The sequence below is a fragment of the Mus pahari genome, chromosome 3 (genome assembly GCF_900095145.1).
Source record: "Mus pahari chromosome 3, PAHARI_EIJ_v1.1, whole genome shotgun sequence".
Classification (NCBI taxonomy): domain Eukaryota; kingdom Metazoa; phylum Chordata; class Mammalia; order Rodentia; family Muridae; genus Mus; species Mus pahari.
This window is the reverse complement of record NC_034592.1, coordinates 141,008,258-141,025,627: the sequence shown is the minus strand read 5'-3', so window position 1 is coordinate 141,025,627 and position 17,370 is coordinate 141,008,258. Positions and strand designations below refer to the sequence as shown.

At 50.2% G+C, this 17,370-nt stretch overlaps 1 protein-coding gene across 3 annotated transcripts; it reads right to left on the bottom strand.

The window, feature by feature from the left end:
• Positions 1-1,623: 1,623 nt before the first annotated feature.
• Positions 1,624-16,000, bottom strand: Actr5 (actin related protein 5). Of its 3 annotated transcripts, none has more exons than XM_021193824.2 (9): positions 15,399-16,000; positions 14,326-14,555; positions 12,478-12,647; positions 8,988-9,205; positions 8,186-8,368; positions 5,876-5,995; positions 5,176-5,315; positions 4,516-4,648; positions 1,624-2,639 (listed from the first exon to the last, which is right to left on the bottom strand). In XM_021193824.2, the coding sequence occupies exons 1-9, from the start codon at positions 15,771-15,773 to the stop codon at positions 2,394-2,396; spliced, it is 1,815 nt and encodes a 604-aa protein (XP_021049483.1). In that variant the 5' UTR covers positions 15,774-16,000; the 3' UTR covers positions 1,624-2,393. The 3 variants fall into 3 exon arrangements, with proteins under 3 accessions (XP_021049483.1, XP_029392973.1, XP_029392974.1); XM_029537113.1 differs by having other exon boundaries at positions 14,326-14,460; positions 15,399-15,982; XM_029537114.1 differs by lacking the exon at positions 14,326-14,555 and having other exon boundaries at positions 15,399-15,982.
• Between the last annotated feature and the right edge of the window lie 1,370 nt (positions 16,001-17,370).

The window sequence follows — 17,370 nt, the reverse complement described above, 5'->3', positions numbered from 1 at the left end:
CACAATGAGGGGCTCCAGGACTGATTGGTATATTCCCAACTTGCCGGTGTAGCCCAGCAGTACTGTAATGTCCATACTTTGGGGGCCAGAATGTGGGGAAAGACAGCAAGAACAGGAGGGCAAGCCCATGCAAACACGCAGATCAACTGTTACCATGTGCTTACCACACGGTACTCCTGCATCTGAGAAAGCCTACACCAGTCTCAAGGGTTGCTGCTATCAGTAGGTCTCCAGGCAGACACTTGGCCGTTGTTCTGTTGTTACTACGGCCTGAAGCCAGGGCCTCTTGCATGCAAGGCGATCACTCTACGACTGAGCCAAGCATGCCCTCAGCCTGCAATGCTCTCAGGCGACCATCAGGCTTGGCTATTACTGATGCAGCTGTCAGCCTCAGAGACCTCACACCGTCACACCACCTGTGATGAGCCCAGGGAAAATTGCCGCCACTGGAGGTGCAAAGGACGAACAGGGAAAACGCCCCTACCCAGCAGGATTAAAACTAGTTCCCTGAAGTTTGTCTGGGTTACACCAACCTCAAGCCCCACCAAGTGCCAGGTGATATCAAGGTGGGATGGTTGACAAATAAAGAAAACTGCAGATTGGCCAGATAGATGTTCAACAAAACATCCCAGGCTGGCAAGACCCAGGCAACCCGACTCAGTCCTCTTGCTGAACCAGGTTGAGAAACAGCTCTGAGAAGAGTCACTCTATCGCCACACTTCCAAGGGCTTGAGAGTGTAGCTCAATGGTGGGGCCTAGCAGGCACCAGGCCCTTGGTTCATCCCTTGCAGTGGGAAACAAAAAGAAACAAACAATTCTAAAAGGTTCTCTAAGCCAGACAGCAGCCAGAGGGGAAGAAGGTCCCTTCCTTGTCTTCCTGAACTTTCTAGGGAACACCCAAGTAACCCTGCTCTCCTGTTAATGAGGATTTTAAACTGCCAGACCCACTTCTCTCGATTCTTCTAGAAGACGAGTGACTGAAAGTATGAACAGACCAGACACAGCAGTGAACATGCTAACACCAAGCAGGCCGGGGTGGAGGCTTTACATCCTTACACAGGTGATGCTTCAGGATGGGCTGGGTGCGGGCTGCAGGTGGCTGAGGATGCAGGCTGTCACTGCAGAGTAGCCACCAGGCACTGGCAGAGAAGCAGAGCCCAGTACAGGTGAACAGAGCCCTGGGGAATCTCTTGCCCTGGATGGTGCTATGAACACATCTCTCCTATGGAGATTGGTCCATGTTCTTTCTGCCATCCCATCAGTCCTTGGCCCAGCCTAGCACGGCCAATGACTCAATAGGAAATGCCTTAGGAACTCATGGGTCAGCTGCCAGTGTCTTCTACCCCCTATACACACGGCCCCTTCAGGCCTGCAGTCTCCCAGCCTGAGGACTGGAGATACAGGAGTTTGCTCAGGCATACTGAGCAGACAGGTTGTGTGATGTGCACCATAGCAGCATTCCCAGATTCCCTGGGATCTGGACATGTGGATTCTGTGGTGCCATGAGCTCTGGAGCCACTGGGCTCAGTTCTGAGAGTTACCAATCTTAGCAACAATCTATAAAAGATGGTGTTTGGCAGGGTGTGGGCGTGTCACTAGGAAAGCTGAGGCAGGAAGACTGAGTGTGAAGCCAGCCTGAGCTGTACCGTGAGACCCTAGTCCCAAAGCAACGGAGGGGGGAAGGGGACAGCTACCTGGTCAAGGTCACACTGTCAAGGCACGGGGGCAGGGAAACAGAGCCAAAAGAAAAGTCCCTGGGATGGGCTCTCCCCCGCCCCTGTCAGTTCTGCAGAGTGGCCTGAAAAGGGCATGTCACCCACAAACCCACAGAACAGAAGAAACAGATCTCTGGCAAGGCTTCAGTGTGGAAGCGTCCCCAGCAAAGCAACAGTTAGAAGGCTGGGCATGAGCGCCACCTTCCACTCAGGACAGGAAGCAGGCAGAGAATGGGGTGGGAGTGAGGTGGGTCTTCCCACTCCAGGGGATCAGTGGATGGCCACTTCCACAACTCCAACAGCAGCTTGGAGCACACTCTGGGTAGTCACAGGACAGTGCCACACACAGAAGAAGAAAAACTCAATGGAGAACTTTAGAGCTTTAAAAACAAAAACAAAACCACAGAAGAAAGGCTTCCCAGTGCAGAGCAGCACCGGCCACTTCTCCCTCGCTGCTCAAGAAAGCAGCGCCCAGCTTGTCCACGGTCCTCGGCCAGAGGCTGCTGTGTCCTTCACTGAGGTAGATCACTGTTCTCTTCTGCTGGGCTCCCAGGAGAGATCCAGTCACTGACCAGACAAGGCTGTTAGACCCAGGCAGCACCATGGAGCACTGTCCTTGTCCCAAATACTGCCTCCATGGCAAGGGTGAAGCACAAGGGCATCCAGGTGTCCCCTCTGCTAGGCCTGATCACCAGTTCCGTTGGCGCCGGAGCCTCGCCCGGAAGTCTCTGAGGCACGTGAGGCCTGCTTAGGCAGGCGGATGGGGACGTACGTGTTGGAGGCGCAATGTTCCTTGAGGTACTCGCCCCCCTTTTCTTCATAGTCCTTTCTGGTGACCCAGGCTCCACTGTCTTCTAGGTGATCCAAGGCCCAGTCACGGGCACCATACCACGCATCCAGCACAGGGTTTGAGGCAAGCTGAACCTGGAACAAGAAGCGGATGCACTCTAGAGAAGCCTCTCGTCCCAGGGCTCCAGGCCCAGTTGGGAAGGTTCTGCTGCCTCAGCCAGCCACCTACAGCCAGTACATTCTCAGAAGCACACAGAAAGGCCCAGAGATGCCTCCATTGTGAGAGCAGCCTGTGTCCCCTCTGAAGCTAGGCCAGCATGCACAGCCTCTCAGAAAGGGTACACAGTTGCACAGGCTGTGTGTGTGCGTGTGTGTGTGTGTGTGTGTGTGTGTGTGTGTATAGCATTTACATGTCCAGTGCCCATGGAGGCCAGAAGAGGCAGTGGATCTCTAAGAATCTGACCTACAGACAGTTGTGAGCCACCACACAGGTGCTGGGAACCAAACCCAGGGCCTCTGCAAAAGCAGCAAGAGCTCTAACCACAGAGCCACCTCTCCAGGCCCTACAGTGTTTCCTCTTTCCACTTCAGCTCATTTAAATTGTCTGGGACACGGCTGACCAGGTAGAGTGAGTGGCCTGCACAGCTTGTAAGCAGCTCTAGGCTTCCACCAGCACCACAAAAGTCACAAAGATAACAAAGGCAGTAAAACCAAAAGAAAACCAATGTGATCCGTCCTGTTTGTATCACACTAGAGACTGAGCTCCCAGCCTCAGGATCCAGACAGATGCCCCGCACCGAGCCCAAGGCCAGCCCTGGAAATTCAGTGTTTTGGGGGTTTTTTTGTTGTTTTTTCGAGACAGGGTTTCTCTGTGTAGTCCTGGCTGTCCTGGAACTCACTTTGTAGACCAGGCTGGCCTCAAACTCAGAAATCCACCTGCCTCTGCCTCCCAAGTGCTGGGATTAAAGGCGTGCGCCATCAGTGTTTTAAAGTTAGTGTAAAATAACTGGACACAAGCTACTGCTGCCTGACACTGCCGTCCCACGAAACTGATGCAGGACATGGGTGGGCGAGGCATGAGAAGCAGCGCTCTTACAACCAGGCTCTCACAGCATGGCAGGTGGATTCTGGGATTGCCAAGTGACCGTTCCAAGAGCCCTTTACCCAACAACTTCCCCCTCAGCCTCCCTGCCAGGTTCAGTCAGGCATAGGCTCACAGTCTGAAAGGCCACTCCCTGGCATCAACACTGCTGTCCCTCCTCCTCCAGCTGCCTCTCTCCTCAACTCCACCGAGATGTCCTTCAGCTCCCAAGCGCCCTTAAAGGCTGGGGTCAGGTCTGGATCCTTGGTGTCCCCTGCTTTCCCAGGGGGAACCCTGAGTTCCCAATGGCCTCTTACCTCTCCCCTGAGTGCTAGTCACAGCCTGAGACTGTGTTTTCCTCCATGTCAAGCCTGTCCATCACTCCTAGTGGAAAATCTCACCCTCTTCTCTCGAAAATTTGAGAATGAGTCTATATAACTTAGGCTGGCTTGAATTCACTCATTAGTTCAGGCTGACCTTATACTACCTCCCTAAAATGTAAATTAATCACATGACTCGTGGCTCAGGCTCCTTCCAAGTCCCACTTGACCTGAAGTGACAGCTATGCAGAAAGGAGCCATCAAAGCATCTCCCTGGTTACTCCAGAAAAACGATCCCGTCCAGAGACGAGCCGGAGACGCCGCCTTCACTATGGGAAGACTTAGATGCTCTGCCTGCAGAGGTGAGAAGCCCTCTGCTGAGGACACTCTCCGGATTTCAGAACACGCTCAATACTGTCAATTAACAGAAGAGCAGAGCGATAGACAAGTAGGACTGCCATCCCGCCTAAGCTGACTGCGGCTTAAAGACAAGGCCAGCAATGTGCCTCTGCGGTGGATGATGGGATTGCAGAATCCAGTCTTTACACCTTTACTTTGGCAGCCACCACTAATCAAGCTGTCAGTGGCTGGTGGGGAGAGCAGTCCGTACCTGGAAGGAGGACTGGAAGGGCCTCATCTCCAGCAGCTCCTTCTCCACTCGGGCCTTCATGCCTGGGTACATCACGTTCCCACCGGTGAGGAAAACGTTCTGAACCAGGATATCTTGAATGGCCTTCGGGTACCTAGGAGAGAAAGGATGCACCAACTTGGCTGCTGAACACACGGAAGCAAGACCTGGAAAAGCAAGCTCTTGGTACAACAGTCAACTCAAAAGAAACAGTATTTTTGTTTTTCATTCACAACTCCATACTATAGGCCATGTGTGCATACTTTCCCCATAATTAAAAACAAGATTAAATAAAAATCACTGGTCTCTCAGGGTATAGTGTCTACACTTGTGATCCCAGCTACTCTGAGGCTTCAAGGCCAAGGCTGCCGAGGATATAGGGAGACCCTACCTCAATGAACACACAAATAAAATGATCACCGGTTTTTAGCAATGGCAAGTTTCACATGAAAGCCAGGGGACATCCTGGCCAGGACTCACAGATGAAGAGATGGAGCTTATAATTGTTCTGCCTGCAGGCCTGGGCCAGCGGGCAGACCACCTGAATATAGGCAGCAATGGCGAGAGCTTTCGGTCACCTTTCCCATGTAAAAGCCAGGCCAGGGAGAGGCTTGGGGAGGATGAGGGGGTATCACCACTCACCTGTCCAGGACAAAATGGAGGGTCTCTGCAATTCCCGCCTGCTCTTCTCCTATGAGAGATGGCTGGAAAATAATCTCCGGAGCACGGATCCTCTCTGTCCCAACAGACAGCTGATGATACGCTGCCAAGTTAAACACGGGCTTCAAACCCAAGGTTTAAGAGATGTTTTTAGACTAAGAGGACCATTCTCAAACCACATCTCCTCCAGCCCAGCTTCCCCATTCAGGCTGGAGCCACCAGTCTTAAGCTCGCCTCCCTTCAAGCTCCGCCTTCTACCTCTGCTTACACTCAAAGTGACAAGTCCCCATACACTGTGTCATGCCTGAGCCTCAAGGTGCAGTCAAGTGGCTCAGAGGGACAGACCCTATCCCTGCTCGGCCTGGTTCAGCACTTCCCCCCACCCCCAAGGGCTCAGGTTCAGTCCCTTTATCTTGCTGCTACCAGCATAACAAGAGGCACAGAGCCCAGTAAGGATGGTGATGATGGCTAAGAGCCCGTGTGCACGTCTGGAGACCTCAGTCACTGGCAGTGCTCAAATGAGGGGTGGCGCCAGCCCCTCAACCGTCCACCAGGGGAAAAGCCTCCGACGGACACCGAGAGCACAATGGGGCTCTCCAATGCTCCCCGAGAAGTGGACTGGGACAGTCACTTAAGCACACAGCTTCCAGTGTACATGGGGTCTTAGTAACAGTGGTCAAACCTGGACTGTGGTGACTTGCGGCTTCTCCACTTCGGGCGTTTCCTCTGAGAACAAAGGTTCGAATTCATTGACGTTCTCCACATCCTCCAGGGTGGGCTCCAGCGGTTCCAGGTCAGGGGTCTGAGGACAAGACAGATAGATAAGCAGACGCCAGGGCATCTGATCACCAGCAAGCCTCAGCTCCACGCTCATCCTGGAATCCAATGGGGTCTCATCTCACCCAGTGTTCCAAACACCTGTGCACAAACTAAACACTCTTCAAAGCAATTCACACGGGAGGGGGTGGGGACAACAAGTTAACAAAGGACTAACAGAAGCCCAGCAAGATGGCTCAGAGGGTAAGAGGGCTTGCCACAAAACTGACAACCTGAGTTCAATTCCTGAAACCTCCATGGGGGAAGAAAATAATTACCTGTCAAAATTGTCCTCTGGCCTTCATGTTTGTGCGCTACAGTGTGTACACACACACACACACACACACACACCTCTTAGTATCTCATGAGAATAAACAACTCAGTACTCTAGGGATCACAATGGAATGGTCTGTAGGAAAAATGGACGCTAGGGAATGCTGGTGCAAACTCCCGGCTAGCTGCATTAATTCAGCCTGCAGTGCACAGCTGGGCTGGTACCCTGGAAGACCCACACTATTCACTTCATCCTAACTGAATTGCACTGTGGCAATACTAAAAGGCAGAACAGGTTAGTCAATGCCATGGCTGAGCTCATCAGACTAGAGCTGCAGCTCATCCCACCACTAGCAGTCCGCCTCCAACAACAGAAGGACTGCTCCAGACTTGGTGACAGATTACTGCATCCAATTGGCTAAACTGAGAGCAACCTGTGTGTGTACCTCCATTGTTTCCATCTTACTTAGACACATAAATAGTGTGTATCTACGTCTGTATGGGGTTGTATGCATGTGTGGCCATGTGCCCTAGGAGAGGCGGGGGGGTTGTGAGTCACCCAACATGGGTAGTGAACACTGAACTCAGGCCCTCTGAAAGAGCATGCTCTTAAGAGCTGAACCGTCTCTCTGGTCCCTCCACCTAGCTCTTTGATGATCTTCCCCTAAACCTGATGTTCACTGGCTCAGCTGAGAGCTCTAGGGATCCTTTTGTCTTTGCCTCCTGGGGCTAGGATTTCAGGCACACTCCACCATGCCCAGTTTTTGCCTGAGGACTGGGAATCCAAACTCAGTACTCATGCTTGAGGGGCCAAGCCCCTAAAACAAGCTTTGAAATACACAAAAGCCTTCCCAAGCCCACAAGAGCTGCTGAGTGTCTCCAAAGCACAGACATGATGCACAAGTCCCCTGACCAGATGGAGGGATTCAGATGAAAGCTTACGACTATCTGATGGGAACCTGCACACAGAAAAGCAGCTCTCCAACTGCCTGGATCCTGTCTTCAGCTGCTTAGCCCTCCTCTGGATTCAAAGCCCCTCGCGCCTACATCTGATCCCGCAGGACTTTCACATCTTAAGAACATGTTAATGGATGAATCCGCAACAGACAATGTAGCTGTAAGTCCAGAAGAGTTCTCAAAAGTGACCACTGTACAACTATTGACGATTCCTCTGCATCCCACAATATCAACGCTTACCCAGGATTTAATTCCTATATAAAAATAAACACACCCCTCTCATCAGCATGCAATGTTGTTTTCATTTAGTGAATGGGTAGAACTGCATCTCTACACCTGGGGTTATGTAAACTGTTCTCGAGATACAATGGGTCATCAGCAGAAAAGGTTTTCCAAGCCTGTGCTAGGGCAGTGAGTGGAAGCAGGAATGCAGGACTGAGCATTGATCTATGGTGGAGCTCTAGCTGGGAGCTGTCTCTGAGAGTAAGTCCACACTGACTCAGACACAGCGGTGACATCATGGGGCACACTACCCCATACCCAGCATCAAATGGCACCAACCCTAACTTTTCCATGGCATTGTTCTAAAAATATAGTAATAAAAGAATTTAAAGCAAGCTGACTCAATGGCAGGGGGGAGGGGTAGCTTGAATGGTAGAGTGCTTATCTAGCATTCCTGAGGCAGCCCAGGCTCTGACTCCCAGCACCCCTTTAGCCAGTCACGGGGGCAGCACACACTTAATATTCCTGCACTGGGGAGGTAGAAGCAGGAGGATCAGAAGTTCAAGGTCATCTTGGCTACATGCTAGGCTCAAGACAGCGTAGCCCTTATATGAAACCCCATCTCAAAAAGAGGAAGCTAAGGCTGGGTAGACGGCTTGGTGAGTAAAGGCACTTGTCACCAAGCCTAAGGGCCCAAGGGGCTTCCCTCCCCAGGCCCAGTCACCTCTGGCTTGCTGTCCACCACATCCACCTCCAGGTTGGCTTCGGCCTGCAGGATTTTCTGTTTGGCCTGCTCCACTGCCAAGGTGAGTTTCTGTATGTAGGACTGCAGTTCTTCTGGGGAGTCCATGTTCAGCTCTATCAGAGCTTTGTGAAACTGGTCCATCTGTCCTTCCTCTAGGAGCTCCTAAAACCAGAGCAATCACAAGCCACTCTCAAAGACGGGCAGTGTGGCCATCACAAGGGGAAGGCAGCTAGAAGGCCAGTAGAAGTGCAGGTGGGGGCCCTACTCAGCCCCAGCAGAACTGCCCCGCAAGCTCCCATCACACTCCTCCCAGCCCTTCTCTCCAACTGTCTGGGCCTGCTAGCATCGCACACCCCTTTCAGCACCATCTAATTAGGCAAAGCTAATCTAAGTTGACAGACATCAAAGATGTCGCCACCTTGAGAGGTAAGGAGTCACTGAGAGATGATGGTGACGCTGCTCCTCAATCTGGCAGCAGCTCCTCAATCTGTCACTTTGTGACACTCACAGGGAGGCCCACCCTAAGATCTGTGCATGCTGCACTTACATGGAAAAGTTCAAAAACAAGAAAATAAATCAATAAACAGAGCTTGAGTCCACAGCTCTCTAGAGCCACCTGCTGTGCATGCTAATCATCTCCATGATTCTGGTCTCTGGATTCCCTAATTCAAGGTGACACGACAGCCAATGCACGTTATGGCCAAGGGAACCAGACAGGAAGAGAACATCCTGGAAGCACCTCGCAGAGCTACGCCAGGGTCCAGCGCCAGACATCACCTGCCTGCACATACAACAGCCGTTCCAGCCGCTCCTGATCCAGCTGCAGCTTCTCCTCCCGCCGCCGGGCGTTGAGCTCTTGCAGCCGGCGCAGCTGCTGCTGCCGCCGCTCCTGCTTCTCCTCTGCCGTCAGTGTGCTGCCCAGGAGCTTGCTGGAGAACGGGAGCTGCATCTTGTGGACATTGTTCTCATAGTAATTGGGGCACTGCCACTTCTGCAGCTCTTCAAACAAACAGTTTAGGGGTGTTAAAGAGCACTGTGAGCAGTGAAGTGGAAAGTCGATGCCAGCCATGAGCGGACAAACTCAGAACCTCTGAACACCCCCAGGCACACACAGACTTGCTGCGAGGGTCTACAGACAGAAACCACACAGGAAAGCTGGAACCGCCAGAGCAGGGGAAAGGCTGTTAAACCCACGGGCCGACTGCCTCATGAGTGCCTTAAAACTTGACTGATAACTCGAACTAAAACTAGGAACATCACTGCCTGACTGGCTGCCAGCGTTCACAGGGTGAATATGGGAGACACTTCGACACAGAAGTGTACTGCTAACATTGCTACCCTGACCACTACGGAATCTACACAGATGAGGAAAAGCTATGCATGCCTGTATTCTCTAGTAACCACCTAAGTAATACAGGCACAAAGCGGGAAGAAAAAAAGTCTAGCTGAGCAAGGTGATGTTCACCTTTAACCCCAGGAACTAGTTCACAGATCTCTCAGTTCGAGGCAAGCATGGACTATACAGTGAGCTCCGGGCCAGCCAGATCTCACAGTGAGAACCTGCCTCAAAAGTTAAATAAAAGAAATCCAATAACCTAAAAAGCACAGGGAAAAAAGGACAAAAATAAAATTGTAATGCCGAATTCAAACACAAATACACTAACTGCAAACGGTCCCAGCACACACAGGAGGCTGCTGAGGACAGCAAGGCCCGGCTGCCGTCCCCATGGAAAGAGTAATGAGCATTTATTATAACACAACCACAAGCGCACCTTGATGATAAAGTAGATCAGAGGTAAAGGGATGCAAGCAGGGGATGGTAGCGCCTGCCCCTGATCTGACAAGTGGAGGCAGAAGGATTGAGAGTTCAAGGTTGTCTTCATACATTCAAGGGAATTTTGAGGCTAGCCTGAGCCACATGAGACCCTATTGCTTAATAAATTAAAGGAAAAATATGCCAATGTAAACTGTATTCAAAAGAAAGCTGGATGCCTTGTTGCTAATGTTATTTTCAGACAGATCTCACTCTGGATACCTGGCTAGCTTGGAATTTACTAATAGACCAGGCTGGCCTCAAACTCAAAATCCACCTGCCTCTGCTTCCCTAATGCTGTGATTAAAGGTATGTCTAAAAGAAAAAGAAATAAAATGAAATACACTACAGAATGACAAAAGGTCAGCTGACAGGAAGCTATGACAATGTTAAATACGAAAGACAAGACAAAGCCATATACTGAGAGCCCACGCTGACAGCCCTGGGCTGGGAACACAGCTCAGAAGCAGGTGTGCTCACCCTGCCAACATTGTCCTCAGGGACAGAGCAGAGAGGAGAAGTGGGGATGCCCACCACCACTCCTGGCGACAGCAGCACACTCCTCCCAGTTGTCAGCAGAACTAGTAGAAGGCAGGTGACCAAGTGTTGGCCACCATCACCACCAGACACTAAAGGACACCTGAACACCGAGCCACAAGAGCACAGCGCACGCTCTTCAGGTATGTGAGGAAGCTCTGCCCAAGATGGAGACAGGCCAGGTCATGCAATAAACAAGCTTAGCAGACAGCAAAGTTCTTTTGCTATAATGGAACTGAACCAAAGATAACTCACAGAAAGGCATGTCACAACATATTTGGAAGCAATCACTTAAAGAAGCAGACTTGAAAAAATTAGAAAATATTTGTAAACTCAGTAACAAGGACATTTATCAAAGCCCATGGGACGCGGACACAGCAGCAGCCCTGAGGGAAAGGCACGGAATCAAATGCTGGTTGGTTTGCTTAGTCTGTGCAGGAGTGTTTGCCTGCATCTGTACCGGCACCACCTGCATGTAATGCACATGGAAGCCACAAGAGGGCATCAGTTCCCCTGGATCTGGGATTACATGTTTACATAAAGGAAAAAAAAAAAAAAAAAGCTAATACTAAAGTATATCAAGAAAAGGGAGCCCACACTCACAAATTTTCTTTCCATGTCTATCTCCCCAGTTTCTTTGTACCTCATAAACCACAGGTGCTTAACAAAAGTGTTCTGAACACACAGCTTGCAAACACCACTTAATTCCCCCGAATACAGTTAAGATGAACCCTTCAATTGGGAAGCTAAGACAGAAGAGCCAGACATTTGATGTTAGGCTGAGCCTACACAGGGAGACCGTCTGAAAGATGAGAGGGCGGGGGTGGGAGGTGGGGAAAGGTAGATGATAAATTTTATATCCTATGGTTTGGGGGTTTTTTTCCCAATTTTTTATTAGGTATTTACTTCATTTACATTTCAAATGCTATCCTGAAAGGCCTCTCTTCCCAATGATGGCTGACTAGGCCATCTTCTGCTACATATGCAGCTAGAGACACGAGCTCTGGGGGAACTGGTTAGTTCATATTGTTGTTCCACCTATAGGGTTGCAGACCCCTTCAGCTCTTTGGGTACTTTCTCTAGCTCCTCCACTGGGGGCCCATGTGTTCCATCCAACAGCTGACTGTGAGCATGAACCCAGAACCTCTGCAAAATCAGCAAGTGCTCTGAGCCATCCATCCCTCCACCTGCCAGGCTTGTTTCTTTGAAACAGTATCTCATACAGTCTTTGCAGGCTTTGAACTCGCTGTGACACAAAGATAACCCTGCATATCTGATCCTCCTACCTCTACCCTGGGCAGTGGCGGTGCACACCTTTAATCCCAGCACTTGGGAGGCAGAGGCAGGGGAATCTTTGAGTTCGAGGCCAGCCTGGTCTACAGAGTTGAGTTCCAGGTCAGCCAGGGCTACACAGAGAAACCCTGTCTCAGAAAAAAGCAAACCAACCAACCAAAAGATTGAGATACTTAGAGGCTAAGGCAGGAAGAAGGAGGACCTGAGGCCGCACTGAGAGACAGTGGCCAGCCTGAGCTATATAAGGAGACTCTGACTCAAAAATAAAGTTCAAGATATGTGGAAGACTGAGAGGGACCCTGACATCACTCTAAGGATGTGAGATAAAGCATTCTCAATTGGTGTCAAACTTTTTGGCTTTTTGAGACAGGGTTTCTTTGTGTAGCCCTGGCTGTCTGGAACACTGGTCTCCATGGAGGCAAACTGCAAAAGCTATGTTGTGTGACAGGAACCTATTTATGACAATTAGTTTACTTGATACTCTCACCAAGTGAGTACCAAAAGGAAAGGTAGATGCTGAGTGAGCAAGAGTCACACTGCTAATGGAGTCAAGAACCCTCCACGGTCAACAGAGCTGGAAACCTGGAGCAAGTTCTTCTGCATCGCCTGCCATGCCCCCCTGCATCACCTGCACCGTAGTCCTCGGCAATGTAGCTATGCTCCTGCAGGATCTCCTCCATTCGGCTGAGTGTGATGGCTGCCAGGTGCCCTGGGTACTTCAGCTGGAGAAGCCGCTGCAGGTAGCCAGCTGCCTGACTCCCTCCGAGATTGATGCGTTTGCAGTTTTTGGCATCAAGCCTATACCAAAGTAATAAAGAACAACACTGAGATTCAGTTCAGTAGAAAAGACAAAATGTAGACCATCTTGGGGAAAGCAGGAGAATTTAATTCAGACAAAGGGGCAGACTAGAGCAGCGGAGGGTGAGGACACCTAAAACCCTACATCAGGAAGATTCCTTTGGTGCAACCTCTTACCCAATGCCAGAATTCCCCCTGCACCCCGACATGTGGCCCTTTAACTTCTACTGGGTTAGGCCAGTAGTGGCACATGCCTTTTAATCCCACCACTTGTGGAGGCAGACACAGGCAGAGGCCAGACCGATCTACAGAGTGAGGTCCAGGAGTATGTAAAGACACTGTCTCAATTAAAAAAAAAAAACAAAAACACAGTTCAATAGGATGTGTAAGTGACATGTGACAAGTGTGTACTTCTGGGGACTCCTGGGATCATCTAGCCTAAAAAAATCATAGGAAAAATGGTCAAGCAGGCCAATCCCAAGGACTATTTGCTCTGGGCCTTAAGAGTCTGATTTCATAAGCTTCCTGAGAACTGCTTCTCTCCACAATCAGAAGCACATACATGCTGGCTAGGCAAAGGGACCAGAGCCTCATCTTGGCAGGGCTGCAAAGCTAAACGTCCACTCTAGAGCCAGGGCTCACTGCCTGTGGCACACAGCCCTTCTGGCAATGTGGGAACTTTTAAGGGCACACAAGAAAATAAAACAAAATTAAATTCTGAGACATGAACAGACTAAAACTACCTCTGTCTGTTATTCTACTAAACAGTTCCAGAATTGCCTAGTATGTATTAGGCAATATAACCAAAAATAAAAGTTATGGATAATATGAATTAAAGAGTTTGCAGTGCAAACTTTTTTTTTGGCAAAAAATCTTTATTAAAAATTAACTCCAGAACACCAAGATGGTCTAAATTAAATGGTCAACTAAGAGAAAGGGAGATGGCCCAGCAGTAAAGGTGCTTGCTGTCAAGGCTGAGGACCTCTGAGTTCAATTCCTGAGACCCACATGGTGGAAACAGAGAACCAATGCCCTTATATGGTCATCTGCTTCCAACTTCCTGTCAAGCACTCTCAAGTCCAGACAGATAGACACAGGTGTGCTTGTGCATGTACACACACAGAGATTTCTTTTTAAGAATAGAGAAATAGAGCCAGGCGTGGTGGTGCACGCCTTTAATCCCAACACTCAGGAGGAAGAGGCAGGCAGATTTCTGAGTTTGAGGCCAGCCTGGTCTACAGAGTGAGTTCTAGGACAGCCAGGGCTAAACAGAGAAACCCTGTCTCAAAAAAACCAAAAACCAAAAACCAAAAACCAAAAAAAAAAAAAAAAAAGAAAAAGAATAGAGAAATAGATATAATTGAATAACTTACTCAAACCATGCTTACTGAATGTCTACTATGGGCAGGTACCATGTTAACTGTTCACCCATAAATCAGATTTATAACATTTTATAACTGTCAATCAGACATAAGACCAACTTGAAGTCCCTCCAGGAGGTCCCAAAGGGCAGGTAGAATATCTTGTGAAGGCACACACTGATGTAGGTGTGAGCTCGGGCCAGCTCCGTTCACCATCTAGCACTTCCCAGACTGTCCAACAGGCACCTTTTACATTCCATGTTTCCAGTTAGCCCCAAAACAATGCTTCTCCAACACAAGGGCACGGCACAGCTCACCTTCCTTCCAAGACGGGTAAAATGTGTGTGCACTGGTAGCCGGATGAAATGATGAGGCCACTGGAAAGGGCATTCTTGGGCACATTGTGGTAGAAGCTGAAGAGGCTGTCTATTCCATAGGCAACCTTCGGGATTCTGTAGCATTCAAAAAGGAGTTCCGACATCATTTGGCGGGAGTAGAGGGGGTTACACACAGCCTCTGTCAGAACTATGGGATGATCAACGCAGCCCTACTTTGAAAGACAAGCACAAAGAGACAAATGGAAGCATGCATAAAGTGTAAAAATAACCCCAAATCCTTATGCAGGGCTGAGTTTACTTTTGATCTCTAATTTAAAACAAGAGGGAGTGGAGGGAGACACACTCAAGGCCAGACATGAGGACTAGACAGACACATTAGAGCCCAACTCTGTTTCCCAGCACCTAATCTCTGACTCCAGATGCAGAAGATCACGGGCCTAAGGCACCTACACTCTTGTACACAAACACTCTCACACATATAACTTTGAAATAACACATCTTTTTAAAACGTGCTCACAAGCCATTTTAAAGAATACATTTCATCTCTACTGGAGATTATTTTGGAAAGCCAAAATAACATGGTCAATTTAAGCTTTTTGTATGTCTGTTGGTTTTTTGTTTTTTGTTTTTTTTTTTTTTTTTTAAGATAAGGTTTCTCTGTGTAGTCCTGGCTGTAGATCAGGCTGGCCTTGAACTCACAAACACCTGCCTGCTTCTGCCTACCGAGTGCTCGGTTAAAAGGGCCGTGAAACCACGCCCGGCTCATTTCAAGTTTATTAAGTCAAGCTTTGGCTAAACTGTTAAATGATAAACCACGTTGGTTTTCTCTTCAAAATACTTCCAGGATCTACTGGTGCTTGTAAAACTCATCTCACTTGGACTGTACCCTTGCAAACTGTACCCTTGTGCCTGTGACAGCCCATCCTCTGGAAGATAAAGACTTCGTGATGTACCCTTAGCTCCTAGGACAAGGCCGACAGACTTGGGTTCGGTAGCCGACTGCCTGGCACCGACGGCTGAAGCCGAGCGCGCCCCGCCCGGCAGGCCCTCACCTGCGAGGAGACGCCGAGGTGCTGGAAGCTGTAATCCAGCAGCAGTTCCTGCAGTTCCAGGTTGACCGGGACGTTGCGATCGAAGGGCGAGCGCAGCATCCAGCGCAGAGGCTCCAGGCTTCCCAGCGCGTTGCCCACCTGCGGCCCCGACCCGCCGCGCGCCCCGCCGCGGCCGCGCGCGCACACGGCGCGGAACTGCAGGCGCGGCTCGGGACCCGGGTCCGGCCCGGGGCACGCCCACCCGGCCCGAGCCTGGAACGACCCGTTGTCCAGCACCAGAGGCACCGGCTGAGACCCGAAGGCCACCGGCCCGGCTTCCAGCACGGGATCTGGAGCAGAGCGGGCATCTCGGAAGCGGAACACGTTGGCCTCCATCTTGGCCCTCGCCGGCCCCGCCCCGACGCTGAGTGCGTCACCAAGCCCCGGGCCGCGTCTGAGTCTCAGGACCCCGAAGCATCCGGAAGCCTCCTCCTTACGGGAGGCCTCGCTGGTTTCTGCTCCTGATTCCCGCCTGGCGCTCCAGAACTTTCTGTGGGTTTCTAGTCCCCGCTGATCCAGGCCTCGAATCCAACCGTAGCTCTAGCTTGTCCTCAACAGCCTCCGTGTGACCACGCCTCTTCGTGCTAACTGGCTGTCCAGGAGCCCCGCCCCCAGCTCGGAACGTGGCGGTGTGGCCACGCCCCTTGCTCCAACTAGGGGCCCGAAGGCTCCACCCACACTGGGCTGGACTCCGCCCCTCCCTGTCCCCTTACCCTCCCTTGGTCTTTGTATGCATCTCCTTGCAGATTTAGCCCTTAGTTTTGTGACCACATTAAACTAATCTCCTTCCCCTTTGACTTCTTTTTCTGTTCATTTGTTTATTTATTGCGTGGTGGGTGTGGGAGCGTGCCAAGATACACGTATGGAAGTCTGTTCTCTTCACCCACTAGAATCCAGGGATGGAACTCAGGGCCCTTAAGGGCCCAGTCAAACTTCAGACTCTTGGGTACTACTAACTTCAGTTTCTGGGCGTGGCAGCTAACAATGAATATTTATTTATTTATTTATTTATTTATTTTGGTTTTTCTAGACAGGGTTTCTCTGTATAGCCCTGGCTGTCCTGGAACTCACTTTGTAGACCAGGCTGGCCTCGAACTCAGAAATCCGCCTGCCTCTGCCTCCCAAGTGCTGGGATTAAAGGCGTGCGCCACCACCGCCGGGCAACAATGAATATTTAATGAGTTTGTAAAAATTCATCAAGCTATCTACTTAAGATTGTATATTTCACTCTTTTTTTTTTTTTTTTTTGGTTTTTCGATACGGGGTTTCTCTGTGTAGCCCTGGCTGTCCTGGAATTCACTCTGTAGACCAAGCTGGCCTCGAACTCAGAAATCTGCCTGCCTCTGCCTCCCAAGAGCTGGGATTAAAGGTGTGCACCACCACTGCCCGGCTTTGTTTTTGCTTTTGTTTTAATCATGTCTTTGTATCTCATGCTGGCCTTCTACTCCCAGCCATCCTCCTGTTCCAGCCTTTTATGTACTAGGGTTATAGATATCACACCACACACACATACACACACACACACACACACACACACACACACACACCAGTTCACTCCTTATTTTGGAGTGCATTCTATAAAAGCTTCTGGAATACAGGAGAGGAAATGGGAGGTAATTTTTTTGAGACTGGATCAAGTGTCTTCATTTTATCCATTGCTTGATTGAACATTTGACTGAATTCCTACCAGGAAGGCTCCACCCTAGAAGACTGCCCTGAAAGCCTGCTGACCGTCCCCCCACCCCACCCCTCCACTCCCCACCTCCCCACCCTTTCTGGTCTTTGCAGCTGTTGTTTGGGGCTTAGACACCCTGGAATTAAAGGCGTGCACCACCCAGCTCATCAACCTGTTTTAATTCTACATCTCAGGTTACCTCTCACCTATCTCAACTCTTCCTCTGCTTAATCTTAAAACAGTATTACTCTAGAGCCA